This window comes from Phoenix dactylifera, chromosome 7 (genome assembly GCF_051530095.1).
Source record: "Phoenix dactylifera cultivar Ajwa chromosome 7, Ajwa_hap1_PhDact_Kaust_v1.1, whole genome shotgun sequence".
Classification (NCBI taxonomy): domain Eukaryota; kingdom Viridiplantae; phylum Streptophyta; class Magnoliopsida; order Arecales; family Arecaceae; genus Phoenix; species Phoenix dactylifera.
The window spans coordinates 34,297,453-34,314,551 of NC_143196.1; the positions used below are offsets into that span (position 1 = coordinate 34,297,453).

The window sequence follows — 17,099 nt, forward strand, 5'->3', positions numbered from 1 at the left end:
AAGACTCGGTAACTTAAATTGTTCATGAGTAACAGCTGACTCGTGACGCAGCAACAAAAACGAAGGCGACTTCGACTTGGTACGCGGTTTTCGACCTTACAATCACAGCCGTAGGATGGTGTCGCTAGATGGGTCCACCGTCAACGGCCGACCAGATTAGAAGGACCACCGGAAACAGCTGGGCGGCAGTTATCAGCGCGTTGGGCGGCCGCGATCGAGACCTCCCGCCCAATTCTCTGACATCCACCACCCCGTCTCCCATGACCGCCCCGTGACCTCACCGCCGCCCACGTAGCGGCCCTTGCAATTTGCACTAAAATATCAAAATATCCTCCTTTTTTACCTATTTGATCTCTTATTCAGGTGTATAATTTTATCTAATGAGAGATCTAAAAACGAGCAACGCTACATTACTATAGTTTATACCGTGCATGGACAACTCTCTAGCCAAATATAATGGGTTGGTTAATTGTAGAGCTTTTAAGTCACTTATTATAGGCTCGATTAAGTATCCATGCGCGCATTATCGACACATACAAATATTTTTTAATTAAACATATATTGTTGATATAACAAATGCGTTACTATTACTAATAGTCATTATAATTACTACTACATCATATAAAGATAGTTGAAGATTGGATGAGGTAGCTGTGGTCCGTCTTTATACATGTTTTTTTTTTTTTTGTATTGGTATCCATCATTATCAATCATCTATTAAGAAGAAGGTAGTAGCAACTAATTTTTTTTAAAAAATAATAAATTATAAAAATCTCTTTAAGATTAGAGGTAAATTACACTTACGTCCAATAATATGAAAAATCTATTTTTACCCTCTTTCGATATTTTAACACATAGCTTAATAGAACTTCAGTCAAAATATTAACTTAAATAGGACCCAAATGCCATATCAGACTTTTTTTTAAAAATAATAAATTACAAAAACTTCTCTAAGATTAGAGATAAAATACACTTACGTCCAATAGTATGAAAAATCTATTTTTATCCTCTTTCGATACTTTAACACATAGCTTAATAGAACTTCAGTCAAACTATTAACTTAAATGGGATCTAAATGCCATATCAGAATAATTTTTTAAAAAATTTGTCAAAATAATTTTACATGATATAACAACTACCGCAAGCATTCTCCTTTCTATTTATGAACAATTTTGATTTTTCGTATGAGATAAATGGATCCACTAACACTGTTAATTTAAATATAAATTTTATAAATGATTGGGCATAAGCATCATAAATATAAATTTTAGTAAGATTTTTATAATTTACTTTAAAAAATTTGTATTTACGTGGAAGATGGTCTTGATCTGGATTAGATCAAATAATAATCGACTATTACTAATATTATAATAGTAAATAACAGTTATCACAGGAGGAAAAGGCCAGCGTAACATGATAAAAGACTTTATGAGAAATCGTGTACCCAGCTCATGGGGAGGAAGGTGATGGGACGCCATCCTCTTTTTGTTCCCCTCTAGTGATTCGCGCTACCTAACCTGGAATTTTGGGAATTTCCCCTTGTCCCCTCTACCAGGGACCCATCCGTCATTTCAGATATCTCCATATCCATTTTGGTAAACCCGCAACCAAACTCATCAAATAGAGGGGCAAATACGTCATTTCGGAATAACGGATCAAATGGTTGGTGGCAGCGGAGCTGCGGAGGAAAGAAAAAAAAAAAAAAACGTCACCTTTGCTTCTCTGAAAAAAATATATTCCGCTACCGGAATCTTGTTATTTTTTATTAGAATGAATAATTAATTTTCCATTGCGTTGGTTGTGAATTCCGATTTTGCTCCCTTACGTTATATTTATATGCAAGAGAGCTCGGAATTCTGCTCTCCGTCGTTTCTCTCTCTTTGGGAATTCTACAGAGAGGGCGAAAATCTCCGAAGCTTCCTCTAATGGCGGGGTTTTAGGGTACGACCTCTTCCTCTCTTTGGATTGTTTTTCCTTTTGTAGTTTTTGGTCCGTTTTTGGATCGTGTGAGCCGATGAATGGGATGATAGGATTGGTGGGTTTGAAATTTGGCGAGTTTTTCTCTTGTTAGAGTGAATCTTTGAGCTTTTTATGGTTTTATTTTTCGGTTTGGTGTGGTGGATGGAACCTACGAGATCCGAGGAGAAGTTGATGAATTCGCCTCTGTGGGTTTGGGTTTGGAATGTAGGGTGGCTAGGTGATCTGGAGAGATTGACGTATTTTTTAGCTCTGTTGCGCTCTTCTAGTTGGTTGTGCTGAGAAAGATTTGATCTTTTTCTGCTTTTTGTTTGCGCATTCATCAAAAGATTAGAGCTTTGTGGATATGGATTGATATTGGAGTGGTGTGATCTGTTCTCGTATAAAAGATCCAACTTTTCTGGACAATTACCTTGTTTAATGTGAATCTTTGTGTTTATCTTAATTAGTTTCTGTCTTCATTGGATTGTGTTTGTTATTGTATTGTCAGTTTCTTTTTTTTTTCGTAAGAATTTGTTATGCGAGCAGAGAATGAGAATTTTGCCCCACGCTTCCTTTTTCCGTTTTTTTTTTTTTTGAAGTGTTGGTGGGGGTTGGGGGTGTGTGCTCGGGTTTAGAATGCAGTTTCATGAATGAACTATTAATTGTTCTGTTTCTCCTCTCACAAAGAATCGAATTTTTGTTATTCTCTGCTTGGCAGTTTACAGATTTTTTTTCCATTTGCTAGGTTTGAATTCTTTAATTGGTTTCTTCAACTTCTACTGCAATGCCTGGAATTCTACTGGATGGAGTTGATGCAAACGAGGCATCCAATGAGTTGAATTCTTCACAAATTAAAGAGAATCTATCTACACCAAAATCTCCTCGTGGTTCTCCAAGCCCTATGAGTGCTCCAAGCGAGGCCCTGGAGCTCCCTGTTGAGAGTTGTGTGGAGCCCTCGATCGAGCAGTTGTATGATAATGTTTGTGAGATGGCAAGCTCCAGCGATGGGTCCTTATCTCGGCAGAGCTTTGGATCTGATGGTGAGGAATCAAGGATCGATTCGGAGCTGCGCCATCTTGTTGGTGGGGAGATGGAAGCTATTAGAGTAATGGAAGAGGAGGAGGATGTAGGTGTCGCTAATGTGGTCACCGGAATGGAAAATGGGTCAGCTGACAGGAAACATGAGAACCCAGTCAAGGCGCAATCTTCCCTTATGTCTTCTGAATCATCGAAAAGATCTAAGAAGCCTTCTCGATCACAAGTGGAGTCAGATGCATCCCTGAAATCCAGTCCGAAGAACAAAGGCTGGTCCCCTGAGAAAGGTGATAAAAGTGTAGCCAAGCCAAGCAGTAGAACTGGCCGCACTAAGAAACTGAAGAATTATTCACCAGGAGAGGCAAAGACACAAAATGGAACTGATAATCCATCTGAAGCAGGGTTGGATAACCCAGATCTCGGGCCTTTCCTTCTTAAACATGCAAGGGATTTGATTGCTTCTGATAACCCACGGAGAGCTCTGAAATATGCCCTTCGAGCAGCAAAATCATTTGAGAAATGTGCTGCTGGGAAGCGCAGTTTGGACTTAGTAATGAGTCTTCATGTTATTGCTGCAATCTACTGCAATTTAGGACGGTTTGTTGAGGCTGTACCTGTGCTTCAGCATTCGATTGAGATACCTGTCCTTGAAGAAGGCCAGGACCATGCCCTTGCCAAATTCTCTGGTTATATGCAATTGGGAGATATTTGTGCCATGTTAGGTCAGCTTGAGAACTCAATACAGTGCTACACAACCGGGTTGCAAATCCAGAAGCAGGTCTTGGGCGATATGGACCCAAGAGTTGGTGAGACTTGTCGCTACATAGCCGAAGCACATGTACAGGCTCTGCAATTTGATGAAGCAGAGAAGTTGTGCCAGATGGCCCTTGACATCCATAGGGAGAATGGCGCACCGGCTTCTCTTGAAGAAACAGCAGACCGGAGGCTCATGGGTCTCATTTGTGATACCAAGGGAGAGCATGAAAATGCTCTCGAGCATCTCGTCTTAGCAAGCATGGCTATGGTGGCCAATGGCCAGGAAACAGATGTAGCTTCGGTGGATTGCAGCATTGGAGACATCTATCTCTCCTTGTGTCGATATGATGAGGCTGTTTTTGCATACCAAAAAGCACTCACTGTCTTCAAATCGGCCAAAGGGGAGAATCATCCAACTGTAGCTTCTGTCTTCGTGCGTCTTGCTGATTTGTACAACAAGACAGGGAAGCTCAGGGAATCGAAGTCATATTGTGAAAATGCCCTTCGAATCTATGGCAAGCCTATTCCAGGGACCTCTGCTGAGGAAATTGCTAGTGGCCTCACTGATGTTTCTGCCATATATGAATCGATGAACGAGCACGAGCAGGCACTGAAGTTACTTCAGAAAGCCTTAAAGATGTATAATAACTCTGCTGGCCAACAAAGCACGATTGCTGGAATTGAAGCACAGATGGGGGTGCTGTATTATATCATTGGGAACTATGGGGAGTCTTATGCTTCCTTTAAGAATGCAATCACCAAGCTTCGGGCATGTGGGGAGAAGAAGTCTGCTTTCTTTGGCATTGCTCTGAACCAGATGGGGCTAGCATGTGTGCAGCGGTATGCAATTAATGAGGCCGCGGGGCTGTTTGAGGAAGCCAGAAGTATTCTTGAACAGGAGTATGGACCATATCATCACGATACACTTGGAGTATGTAGTAATCTTGCAGGAACCTATGACGCGATGGGAAGGTATAAACTCTTTAATGGTTCTGCATTTTGTTTTCCCTGTAATTTTTTCCAAGTTATTACTTTCTGTTGTTTTTTTTTTTTTTTTTTTTTGATCTTAGCTTTCACTGCTTGTGTTGGAATCTCGTTTTAATTTAGTTCATCGGCATTTATTTTATGCCTAGTGATGAATGCTATTTCCTATATCAAAACCTCTTGGTCGCATGAACTTGAGTTAGATTTTCTACATTGCCAATAGGCCTTCTATTTTTTATGGTGGACGTCTCTATAGCTGAAAGTTATTTAACTAATAATTTGCCACTAGTTCAGAGGGCTGGCATTAGGTTGGAAGCCAATCGTAAAGATCACTCTTCCTTCTGTAGAGGTGGCCCATCTAGATGGTGTAAGACCTGTTGTTTAAGGTTGGTCGAAGTTGTCAAGACTTGTGAGAGCCGCTTCATACCAGCTTACACTCTTTACAAGCTTTCTTATAGAAGAACATCAAGGCTAGACTGATAGGTTGCTGTTATTCGAACAGCACATGACCCTTTATAATGTTTTATGGGCCACTTGCATTATAGTTCAACTTTTTTTGTGCATGGATACTTGGTTACTTTTCTTTAACATAGCTGGCACTTTATTATGATAGAAATAAAAGATAGATAGATAGAGAGAGAGAGAGAGAGAGAGCAGGTTTTTGGCTTAGTCTAGTTGTCAATCATCTCTTTTTTAGGTATTTATGCAGTTGCTGTAAGTGCCGGCTTTGCATCTGAAACCGTGCTGAAGCTGGACAATCATGTTAGCGTCATGATTTGTTTCCACATCTCATATAGGTGGACCTTCTTATAAGTGTAATCGCCATCAAAATACTATTATCTTTTGTTCTCTTTTGCGTTTTGAATTTGCCTTTTTCGATCCAATAAAGTATGATTGTGATTAGTCTATGGCTTACTTTCTCTTTTGGGTGTGCCTTGTTATTGTTTACTTTGTAAGCTTCCCATTACCAGGAAGCCATGTGGTGTGCAGCTTTATGGAAATGCTTATATACTTATTCTGATCTAGGTTGTGGAATTATAAGATGCTTTGCCACCTAATTCGCATAATAGCCGAGTACAAGAAGTGAACTAGAGCTTTTTAATATAACCTCCATATTAATATAATAATCTTATAGAAGGAATCATTCACTGTACATGGCAAGCCATTATTCCTTTCTCCTTTCTCCTTTCTCCTTTCTCGAGCTGCATAAGCTTGAGGGTCTCCTATTCACCCCTTGTTTTCCGATGCTATTAATATTTCATTACACCAGCTTTGAGATTACTATTACTTCTTTGGTAATTGGTAGTGGTGCTTTCTCTTGGATGCAGGTTGGATGAGGCCATCGAGATCTTGGAATATGTTGTTGGGATTAGGGAGGAGAAGCTGGGGACAGCCAACCCGGATGTTGATGATGAGAAGAGGAGGTTGGCTGAGTTGTTAAAGGAAGCTGGGAGGGTCAGAAACAGGAAAGCCAGGTCACTGGAAACTCTCCTTGACACCAACCAGAATATTAAAAAGGAAGATGCCATTGCAGTATGATTGCCCATTATTGATCCGTGCTGTATTGATTGCTTGCTTGTAGTTGGGGAAGCGTAAACGAGGCCAGAAGGGCTTAATCTCACAAGCTTTTGTTTTAGATTTATTCTTATAGAGATTATGCTGCTGGTTCTCAATTGTTTAGAAATCATGAAATTCCATAGCCGGTTAACATCAATTATGTTAATGCCAAGAGGGATTGTAAGTTGTATATTTGCCAAGTTACAAGTAGAATACTATTTTTCTTTCATGGTAACTTGTATCTAAGACCCAATAAGCAATTTTGGCTACTGCACTATGGCATGAAGACTGCTTTTACCCTATAATAATGCATGAGTTACATGAAGTTACGTTATAAAATTTCAATTCATAACAGAGTCCAAGAATTTAAGAAATAGCATAGTACAGTATACAGCTTGAGTTGGTACCAATTCTAACTAACATGTAACCCAAGCTCAGATCAGTGATGCCCAATCGACAGAAGCTTGCGAGAGGAACAGGATTTAGTTCAGAGTTCTTCTGGAAAGGCTGGAACTCATCAACTATTATACAAGCACTTAATAGATTGGTGATACTTCTCCTGATATCAAAGATCGCCAGTTTTGGAACCTATCTTCTATGTTACATACTAATAACAAGAATTTAAACAACCACAAACTGGCTATAAATTCATTTCAAGGACCAATATATAACAAATAATGACTGTCATTTGTCATTGTCCCTGTCCGCATAAATAAAACAGCGTTTTAAATAATAATTTTTTTGTGCCATGTGTTAAAATGCATTTCTTTTAATGCAGTTAACAATGGTTCAAGCAAAAAAGTCTAATATTTTCTCTTTACCATCTATTGGCCATTATAAGAGCAACTAATGGTCATCATGGCAGGAATTATTTTTATTTCTAAAAAGGACTCTAGATAAAATGGTGCAAATAATGGCTGTTAATGTCATTAGAACAATAAATAATGATAACAGAGGAGTCCATTATTTGGGAATATCAGTATCACTTGAATCTTATTCTTGCCTGATATCAACCTCGATGGATCGCAATTATTCTCGCCTGATATCAGGATCAATTAGTGATGCCTAAATTCTTAAAGATACGCTACCCAACCCCAATATCACCTCGAATAAGAGAGGGATATATATGTGCGTGTGTACATATATACATATACATATAGTATGTATGTATGTGCGTACTTATATTGCATCCAATTTATGCTATCCAGGAGAACGTTTGATACATATACAGTAACCTAGCAGTTTCTGTAAATGCATATACTGAAAAGGTGTAATTGGACTACTTCCATAGAATCAAAGTGTAAAACAAATGGAAATGAAAGAAACCGAAAAAAAAAGTAAGTGCATGATCATGCATGTCTTGAACAAGATATGATGTACAACATCCCAGCAACATTTCTTATAACATGCAAGGTCTTCATGTACCATAGGATGCTCAGGCCTGGATCTTTGAGAATTTAAATTTTGGATAGGATATTATTCTAGTAGAGCTCTAATTCGCCATACTTGCATCAGTATCTCAAACATGAGGTGAAAGAACAGGACCGAAGAACTCCGATATTTCAACAAAGTGGTTGCTTATGCACCTGCTGTGAACTCCATGTCAGCTTAGGTGAAGTTGGAAAGATAATTGTTGGCTTCCTCTTACTCTCCTCCAAGTAAGGGAAGTCCTCTGTAAAATGCAGACCCCTACTTTCTTGTCTCGCAAGGGCACTGCTCACAACCAGTTTTGCGCAGCAGAACAGGTTCCTCATCTCGCACGTTTCAAGTCCAACCATTGTTGGTTTCCACCCCCTACGGAACAAAAACTCCTCCCATTCGAACTCCAAATCCCCAATCTTCCACTCGGCAGTCTTCAACCGGCTCGTAGACCTCACTATCCCAACATATTCCCACATAATGGATTGCAGCTCTGTCCTGGTATCCTTCGTCTTCTGAGTAATCTCCTCCACGACGTCACTGCCAAGGGACGCCGGAAGAATCGGGCATGCCCACATGGTTGAAGCAGGGATGTCAACAGTTGAGCAAGCCATATGGTCTATTGAGGGTTGCACCGCACGGCGGGCAAAGACCAGTGCTTCAAGCAAAGAGTTGCTCGCAAGCCGATTAGCCCCATGCAAACCGGTGCATGCTACCTCGCCAGCTACATATAGACCTTTCACATTTGTCTCTCCTTGCAGACCAGCTCGGACACCACCACACATGTAGTGAGCTGCAGGGACTACAGGTATTGGTGAGCGTGTTATGTCCAGCCCGAATCGGAGACACTCTGCAGCGATGTTGGGGAAGTGTGAGAGAATTTGCTCTCTTGGCTTATGGCTTATGTCCAGTAGCACATACTTCTCTCCACGTTTTTTTAGCTGATCGTCTATACTTCTTGCAACTACATCCCTCGGAGCTAGTTCCGCGCGTTCATCATACAATGGCATGAACCTCTGCATAGACTGGTTATAAAGGATGCCTCCATCTCCTCTGACCGCTTCGGTGATCAGAAATGCATTCTCTCGTCTCTTAGTTGGCTTGATTAGGAGGCCTTCATCAGCTAGTGCTGTCGGGTGGAACTGCACAAATCTTGAGGATAGAAAAGAGAACATGTTAGGATGTCAAGTTTTCATGGATCGATCTGATTAAAGAATAAAACTAGTTTTGTACTTTGCAAGTTTAGAAATGGTGCATCGAGCTATATGTAGTTTGTCCATGTATTTTAGTTATGTAACATGCAAAGAATAGGTACCTACTACTTCAAAGAAAAATACTCACTCCATGTTAGAAATCACAGCCTGAGCACGATGAGCCATTGCAATTCCATCTCCAGTAGCCACCTGTATGTATATTCAAGATTAATTAGAGGAAAGCGGCTCCATCATCACAAACATTTTTCTTTTGATGTTTACATTTAACCAAGCAAAGACACTTGATCCAGTGCAATTGTTGCCTGCTGGACAATAATTTTTTTAACAAGAGTACCAGGTATTGGATTCTTCAAAAACATGTCTTTGAAAACTAGTGATCGACAACAATCACTAGCATGTCTCCAATGTAAACATCGAAAACCAATAGAAAAAAACCTGCAATGGAAACCAGTGGTCAACCAGAGTTTGTACTGTTAACATTACGTAGCTAAACATACCAGCGGATTTGTGGTTGTGGGATAAATATGTCCAGCTCCTCCAGATGCAAGTAGTGTCACCTTTGATATGAAACGAACAACCTGGAAGTTGCGAAAAAACAATATATCCAGAAAAGATATCTTCCATGGTTAAAAAAGCATCCACTGCAGGCAACTGGAATACAACTAAAAGGGAGGAAAAAAAAATCACAAGATCAGAGGCTTTGAACAACATCAAGCAGACAACCTGTTGAGTTTCCGTATTCAGAGCATCCACACCATGGCAATATATTTCATCATCATCCTACAAGATCATTAGGTAAAATTGCTTAGTGATTTCAATATATCATCTAATATGGTTTTCCTCTTCAACACCCACTAAATTAATTTATCAGTAACATATGCTTCTCTCATGTTGCCTTGCTTGATGTTTTTGGCCAAGAAAATTATACTTCCACTTCCTCGTTTATGAAGAATAATGCAATCAAATATTTGCATACAATAAACAAAAGCACCAAGAAAAAAAAATTTAATTATGCGAAAAAGAAGTAATGGTAAAAATAACCTGAGAAGTCAGTAAGTCTACGACAAAGTGGTGCCCGAACAAAATAATGTTAGGATCATCATCAATAGCCTTTAGTAATGCCCTCTCGATCTCTCTGCCAGTCATATCAGCAGCATGAACAATTCTATTATGAGAATGCCCTCCTTCCCTTGCAAGATGTAATTTTCCATCTTCTCCATGATCAAATGACGCACCAAATGCAATTAGTTCTTTAACTCGATCTGGACCTTCTGTGCACACTACCTGCAGGGGACAGTTGAAAAAAGTACGAATAAGCTTGTATGCAGCGCACAGATAACTAAATCCATCTGAAGGCACCATAAAAGATAACAATGCAATCAAATATCAAACTGTAAGATTGAAGGAATATTATATGCATATTTACATTGATAAAGCTGTAGAGCTCAAACTCTACAGGAAAATATTGAAAGCACCTGTGTAATTGTTTTGCAGGCAGGACATTCTAAAACCAAGTAAAAGTGCTCATGAAAAAACATTAGTCTATTGTCCCCCCTAATGTGCCAAGCAGGTACATATCTAAACCTGTAAGGATGTCTATTGCCAAGCCATATTCTCGAAGAACTTTTATAGTTCTTGCATCTCAAGGCATAGTATAAAACCGACACAGAGAAAAGCATAGCATAAGCCTTACACGAAAAAAAAAAAAACAAAGGGCACGTGTGCCCTCTGCAAAAGAACTCATATAAAGTAGCAAAGAATTCCTCCTTTTTTTAATCCAATTCACAGTCCTTTTGCACCAGCACACTCCAAGAGTTACTACTTTGAGCTGTTATTTGAATGAACATCCCTTCTTATATTTGTTTCCGCGTGTGCACACACATGCACAAAAACACACATAAGCAAATGGAAAAAAGGCTGCCACCTGCAAATCAGTTCGCACAAAACCTAAGCCTATGTTCTTCACAGAAAATTAATCTCAGAAATTCTGGCATTTTATAAAAGGTCTTGACTGGATTGCAAGAACCACCCTGCAGCTCATACTTTATAGAGAATAGGGATCACGCACGCACGCATGCATGCACATGCACATGGACATAAGGAAATGAAAAAAAGGCTGCCATCTGCAAATTAATTCGTACAAAACCTAAGGCTACATTGCAGAAAAATAGTCTTGGGTATGTTATAAATAGTCTTGACTAGATTGAAAGAACCACCCTGCAATTCATACTTAATACCCACTAGGGATCCCTCTCTCTCACACACAAGCAAATGAAAACAAATGCACACATAAGCAAAAGAAAAAAAGCTGCCATCTGCGAATCAGCTCGTGCCAAACCTAAGCCTACCTTCTTGGCAGAAAATCAATCTTGGAAAATCTGGCATGTTATAAATAGTCTTGACCAGATATCGAGAACCGTCCCACAACACATACTTCATACCCACAAGGGATCTGAAAACACAGACACAAATAAGCAAATGGAAAAAAGTCTTTCATCTGCAAATCGGTCAATGCCAAGCCTAAGTGTGTGTGTGCATGCACACTTGCATACACACAAGCAAATGAAGTAAGACTGATATATAGATCAGTTCATGCCAAACCTAAGCCTAAATCTTGGCAGAAAAAAAAATGATCTTGGAAATTCTGGCACATCATAAATAGTGTTCTCGAAATTTCAAGAACCAACCCCATGTTTCATACTTCATACCGACAAGAGATCCCCAACCCTTAGAAGGTTCTCTAATGGCCATTCAGGATCTGCTAATTTGCTCACAAATTAGAAGGGTTTGTTACGATGAATTTCTAGTAAGGGAATCATCAGACATTTGGGCAAATAAATGCAGCAAATGATGTTCAATTGTTTTATGTAAGTAGTTGATTACAGAATGCTTGATTCAGTAATTAATGCTAGTTCCCATTCCAATATAGGCTGGTATAAGAACATACAAAATTAGAGAGAGATGCACTCAACAGATAATTTGGAAAGGTGAAATGATTTTTGCAGCGGAAAGGTGAACTGATTTTTGCAGAAGTTGACATGAAATTCCCTTCTTTTTGACTAGCAAAAGTTTTGACTTGTTGTCATAAGAAATGTTTTGACTTGTTGTCATAGGAAATGGTGCACATGTTGGCTAGAGCAAAGCTGATAAGAAAATGCCCACGTAACCCAACTGCAGTGAGATAAGCAAGGCTAGCTAGGACATATGCCAAATGGGCGATACTCTCTAACATGATATAATTTAGGTGAAAAATGGAAAGTGTTTATGGGAAGGGTGAAAGCGAGGGTTTCCTCTAAGGTCTTTAAATGATGAGATATCGGTCATCTCGTTGAGTGACTTGAGACCAAGATGAACTGAGATCTCGGATAGTCTTGGCCAAGGTTGGTAAGTAGGAACAAATGGAAATGTCCGATGATTACCAAGATCTTGGCAGATAGTTTTGGGCCAAGATAACGAAATCTCATCCAATGCAGTAAATTCAGGTTAGCAAAAATAAGCGTTAATTACAGAATTAATTAATTAAATCATCTACATTAGGCAGCAAAAAGGTGATTGAAATATATCAGCTGATATTGATATTGTATCAGCTGATATATCGGGAATCGTGATACACCGTCTTGTATCAGCCAAGATAATATAGGCTGAGATCCGCTATATCATATCGGTGGGAGTCCTCTACCTATACAAACTGAGATTCTGCATCAAACAAATCATAAGCAGCTATCTAAATGGTTGACTGAAGTGATAAGGTCATAGAAGGAAAGAAACGTGAAACTATCAAAAGTTGGATAATTATCAAGATTTTCTTAGTCATGCATTTTTCCCTCTGGCTTTCGCATCCTTTATTGGAATGGCATGGCAGTTCTCCCTTCAAAGTTTAATATGCAGTTTTATTAATTATGTTACCAAAGAAATAATCACAAGTAACAAACCTTATCTCAATTTTAGGACCCTGTTTCAAAATCTACACCTAAGAAAGCAACAACATAAGCTACCCCAAATCATGAAAATAATTTTCATCAAAAACTCGTAGAAATTAAAACAGCAACAACTGAAAGGAAGAATGGTAGACCACTGGAGAAATGTCTTTAAGATGGAAGATACGAAAGAAAGATTACTTAACCAAACAGAATACTAGAACTTACCCTAACTGTCTCCTCATCGCATAAATAAGCCCCTGCAACAATCGTGTCTTGCATGTGACTCTCTACAGAATCTGAAGGGCATAAAACAGCACTAACACCACCTTGTGCATAGTTTGTGTTGCTCTCATGAGGTTCAGCCTTAGTAATTACAGCAACCGATCCATGTTTTGAAACTTCTAGAGCATACCTTAGACCAGCAACACCACTGCCAACAACTACAAAGTCAAAATACTTCGTAGAACTATCCTGCAAGCATGCGACGGTAGCAGCTCTAATGGAAGCATTTCTGTGACTGAAAGGGGTTCGGAGAAGACCGCTTCCCTTGGAACTTAAGAACCTGGATGCGGTACATAACCTGGTGCAGAGAAGCAGCATATGTATTACATGCATGCATGCACATCTTGTGACTTAAATAAAGCTGTAAGAAACCCGGTCCAACAAATAAGATATTCTTTGGCCTCCACAAGACATGAAAAACTGAGGAATGAGTGCTGTAAAATATATGTGCACACCTTGTATAATCTATCTGCATGCACGTCTTGAAAACCAAACCAGATACCCCAGATGTTTGCTGGTGACTTTTTGTGCTATATAGCTTTGCTCTGGATGGTAAGTTGACACTCCCATATGATAGACAGGTTGACATTGTAGTATTTCTTTACAAACAAGAGTTAAACAAGGGACAATGAAGTAAATTCCTGCAAGATGGGTCCGTAAAACATCTGTGATTATGTAACTCCATGTAAGAACTACTGAATGGTTTCACTAAACAAATTGATGGGTTTAGGTACAATGCAAATTGAATTTATGACAAGAGGTACCTAGAAATATAATGATCCTTCTAAGATGTGATACGTGCCTGAGCGGACAACAAAAGCTTCCTTTTCTTCTTTTTTATGTTCAATTTTGCACCCAAAGCATAGAAACTTTCCCTGCCCCCAGGAATAAATCATTTAACTTATTCTTCAGATTTTCTAAATTATTATCAATCTAGAAGAGTAAAAATGCAAAAGGCAAGGCAAAATGTGATTTCTATGCATAATTTGTGTATATTCAGGATCTGGGTGACTAAACCTACTACCATGCTCAAAATATAAAATCCCAAGTTTGGCATATGGCATATAAGCCGAGATAAAATGATTTACAATAAGCAAATCAATGTTAAAACAGGCACCTTCTCTTTTTCCTTCAATCAACGAGATGACAAATTACAGGTAAACTTAATGCACCCCACAAATCAATATCAATTGAAAGCAACTGTTTGCGAAATAAAGAACCAAGATAACTCAACAAACTGCTTAGGAAAGGAAGAAATAATAGTTTCAAGGGAAATACTTCTGGCTACCAGCATAAATCCAATAGAAAAAAACATGATCTTCCTCATCAAAAACAATCAATCCATTCGCAACCACGAAAAATAAAAGAAAATAAAACAAAAAAAGAAAAAAAAAACTGTTTGTAAAACAATGATAGATAAGAAAATAAAAGGGCAAGCGTTAGATATCCAACTCAAGTAAAAAAGCAAAGGCTTGGCTTTCCATCCTAAATCAAGTAGAAAAAAAAGACCCCTTAGACATAATGATCGATCTGGAAGCAAGCACAAAATGAAAAAAGAAAAAAGAAAACAACTGGTTGCAAAAGAAGCAAAGAGATGACTCAGCAAACCCAAAGAGCACCTCCTTCCAACCCAATTCTAATAGAAAATTTTGACCTTTACAATATTAAATGATCAATCTGGCCATAAACACAAATAAAAGAAAAAGAAGGAAAAGAGAACTACTGCTCGAAGAGGAAGCATAGAGATGACCCGGCTAACTGATAAAGAAACAAAAGAACTAAGAATTTTTCTTGGAAAAAGAAATTATAAGCATTAAAGCACCAGGAAGAAAAAAGGTACCTCCTTTCTAACCCAGATCTAATAGAAATATTGGATCTTTAGGATATAAAATGATCAATCCGCTCACAAACACAAACGAACAAAAGAAACAGCTGTTTGCAAAACAAGGACAAATTGGCAAAGAACGGAAAGAAGAAGTGTTAAAAACTTCGCCGAAAAAGCTAGAAATACCTCCTTTCCAACCAAACCCGATGGAAAATCTAGACCTATACGTCGTAAAATGATCCATCCCGATTGAAACACAAAAACGAAAAGAACCCTATTGCAACCCAAGTCCAATAGGAAAACAAAAATCGACCGTTAGCACGGAAAAATATCAATTCGTGCGCAAAAAAAAATCTCACCTTTCTAACTTTTTTCCTCTGCTTCGGTCCTCAACCTTCTCGAGGAGGAATCAAAGAAGACGGGAGCAAAGAAGAAACCAAGAAACTGCGAAGAAGGTCCCGTTCTCCTACGCGACGGAAGAAATTTATACATACAAAAAAAAAATTGCTCGAGAATTCCGAGCCGCCACATCTTGTACAAGATTCGTCCAATCGACGCCCTCGCGCCGTCCATTTTATTTTAGGTCCCTCTCTATTTTTCTTTTTGGAAACTGATGTTATGGCGCCCAACCACGATCACCAAATTGTGCGCCACATCGTACCAGAGCATTGATTCAAGTCAATGTGGTGAACGAAGAAGTAAGAAGATGCTTACTGATTAAATTTTTTTTAAAAAATAAAAAAAATATATTTTTGTAGAAATATAATTTTTATATTTTATAAAAAAATTTATAAAAAATATGAAAAAAAATACTTTTCCGGAAATGTAAATATTTTTATTTTTTTAAAAAAAGCTCTTCAGTTACGAGCGAGCAAAAGGCCTAATTTTTATTAAGAGTATAATAGAAATTAAATATAACTTTTGCAGAAAAGTAGATGATCAACCAAACATAATCATTCTAAAAATCTATCATTTTTCTATGATCAATCAAACATACCAAAAGTACTTTCTCAAGCATCCTCTTCCGAAAAATCTGCTTTCTATTAATTATATTTCTTAAAAAAAAATGATTTCCAGAACCAAACGAGCCTAGAAAGAAATTCAGTAAAGTTTATTGGATGGCTAACATCCAAAGGCTTTTGAGAAAGTGTTTGTCTACCAAATTATGCATATATATATATATATATATATATATATATATATATATATATATATATATATATATATATATATATATATATATATATATAGAAAGACGAATAGGACTGTGGATTGAATTAACTTATTTACTACTCACCACTTTAATGAAATTGTTTGAACCCACAATGTATCTATTCTTCTATTTCTATGATATATTTTTTTTTCTGAATTTTCATCGCAGTGCTCACATGAGATTAGTATAAGCCATGGAGGTTAAAAAAAAAAAAAAATCATCAGGCCTCAGCGTTTGGGTACGTTTTGGGTATCACGGCGGGGATACCACAATCCAGTTGTTATTATTTTCATTATTTTGCGTGGACTGTCCCTGTCTCCTTGGTCCGCGGTCCGCAGGAGCGGGGGGGAACCTAAAGGCAAGGCGAGGCCTGGCCCGCCAGGGTTCGATGTTAGAGTTCTCAAGTGGGAGTCGGATTTGTGGTCAAGTAGTTGTGCTTTTTGGAAGAAGCGTGGGACATCGTTGGCCGGTCAAAATAGAAAAAAAGGGTGTGATTTGGGGTAGGCGGTCGTTGCTGCTTCAGGAAAATTTTGGACCACATGCATAGGAAAATTTTCGATTGTAGCAGCTTCCGGATTCCTTCTCGTCCATGTTCCATGTCCTCATAGTTATGGTAGTCCTGACTTGTGTTACATTTATCTGGATTGATATGCTTGAGTTAGAAGACTTGATTCTAAATCTTTTATTATAGTAATAATATTTTATGAGCTATTATAAAGTTTTTGAATTATATCATCATCATCATTATTATAAATAGTAGTAATAATAATAATAATATTAATATTAATAATGGTGGTACTGATACTATTATTATCATTATCATTATTGTTGCTGTTTTTGAGTGGTTCTATTTTTCTAACCCTTCTACAACAGAAATAGAACCCTGACCACTTAATCTGAGCTAAAGTTTGGTGATTAGTGTTTGAATTATTCAT

General features: G+C 38.2%; 2 protein-coding genes across 6 annotated transcripts; one reads left to right on the plus strand and one right to left on the minus strand.

The window, feature by feature from the left end:
* The first annotated feature begins 1,451 nt into the window (after positions 1-1,451).
* On the plus strand, positions 1,452-6,526 carry LOC103701984 (protein KINESIN LIGHT CHAIN-RELATED 2-like). Its single transcript, XM_008784230.6, has 3 exons — positions 1,452-1,941; positions 2,705-4,722; positions 6,063-6,526. Exons 2-3 carry the CDS (start codon positions 2,744-2,746, stop codon positions 6,271-6,273), a joined length of 2,190 nt encoding a protein of 729 aa, XP_008782452.4. The 5' UTR covers positions 1,452-1,941; positions 2,705-2,743; the 3' UTR covers positions 6,274-6,526.
* A 1,023-nt stretch (positions 6,527-7,549) lies between these two features.
* On the minus strand, positions 7,550-15,541 carry AO (L-aspartate oxidase). Of its 5 annotated transcripts, none has more exons than XM_088701858.2 (9): positions 15,311-15,436; positions 13,891-14,001; positions 13,582-13,767; positions 13,070-13,424; positions 9,966-10,208; positions 9,648-9,704; positions 9,422-9,502; positions 9,052-9,113; positions 7,550-8,862 (listed from the first exon to the last, which is right to left on the minus strand). In XM_088701858.2, the coding sequence occupies exons 3-9, from the start codon at positions 13,713-13,715 to the stop codon at positions 7,854-7,856; spliced, it is 1,941 nt and encodes a 646-aa protein (XP_088557984.2). In that variant the 5' UTR covers positions 13,716-13,767; positions 13,891-14,001; positions 15,311-15,436; the 3' UTR covers positions 7,550-7,853. The 5 variants fall into 5 exon arrangements, with proteins under 5 accessions (XP_088557984.2, XP_088557987.1, XP_008782453.3 ...); XM_088701861.2 differs by lacking the exon at positions 13,891-14,001 and having other exon boundaries at positions 13,070-13,170; positions 13,257-13,424; positions 15,311-15,411; XM_008784231.6 differs by lacking the exon at positions 13,891-14,001 and having other exon boundaries at positions 15,311-15,541.
* Between the last annotated feature and the right edge of the window lie 1,558 nt (positions 15,542-17,099).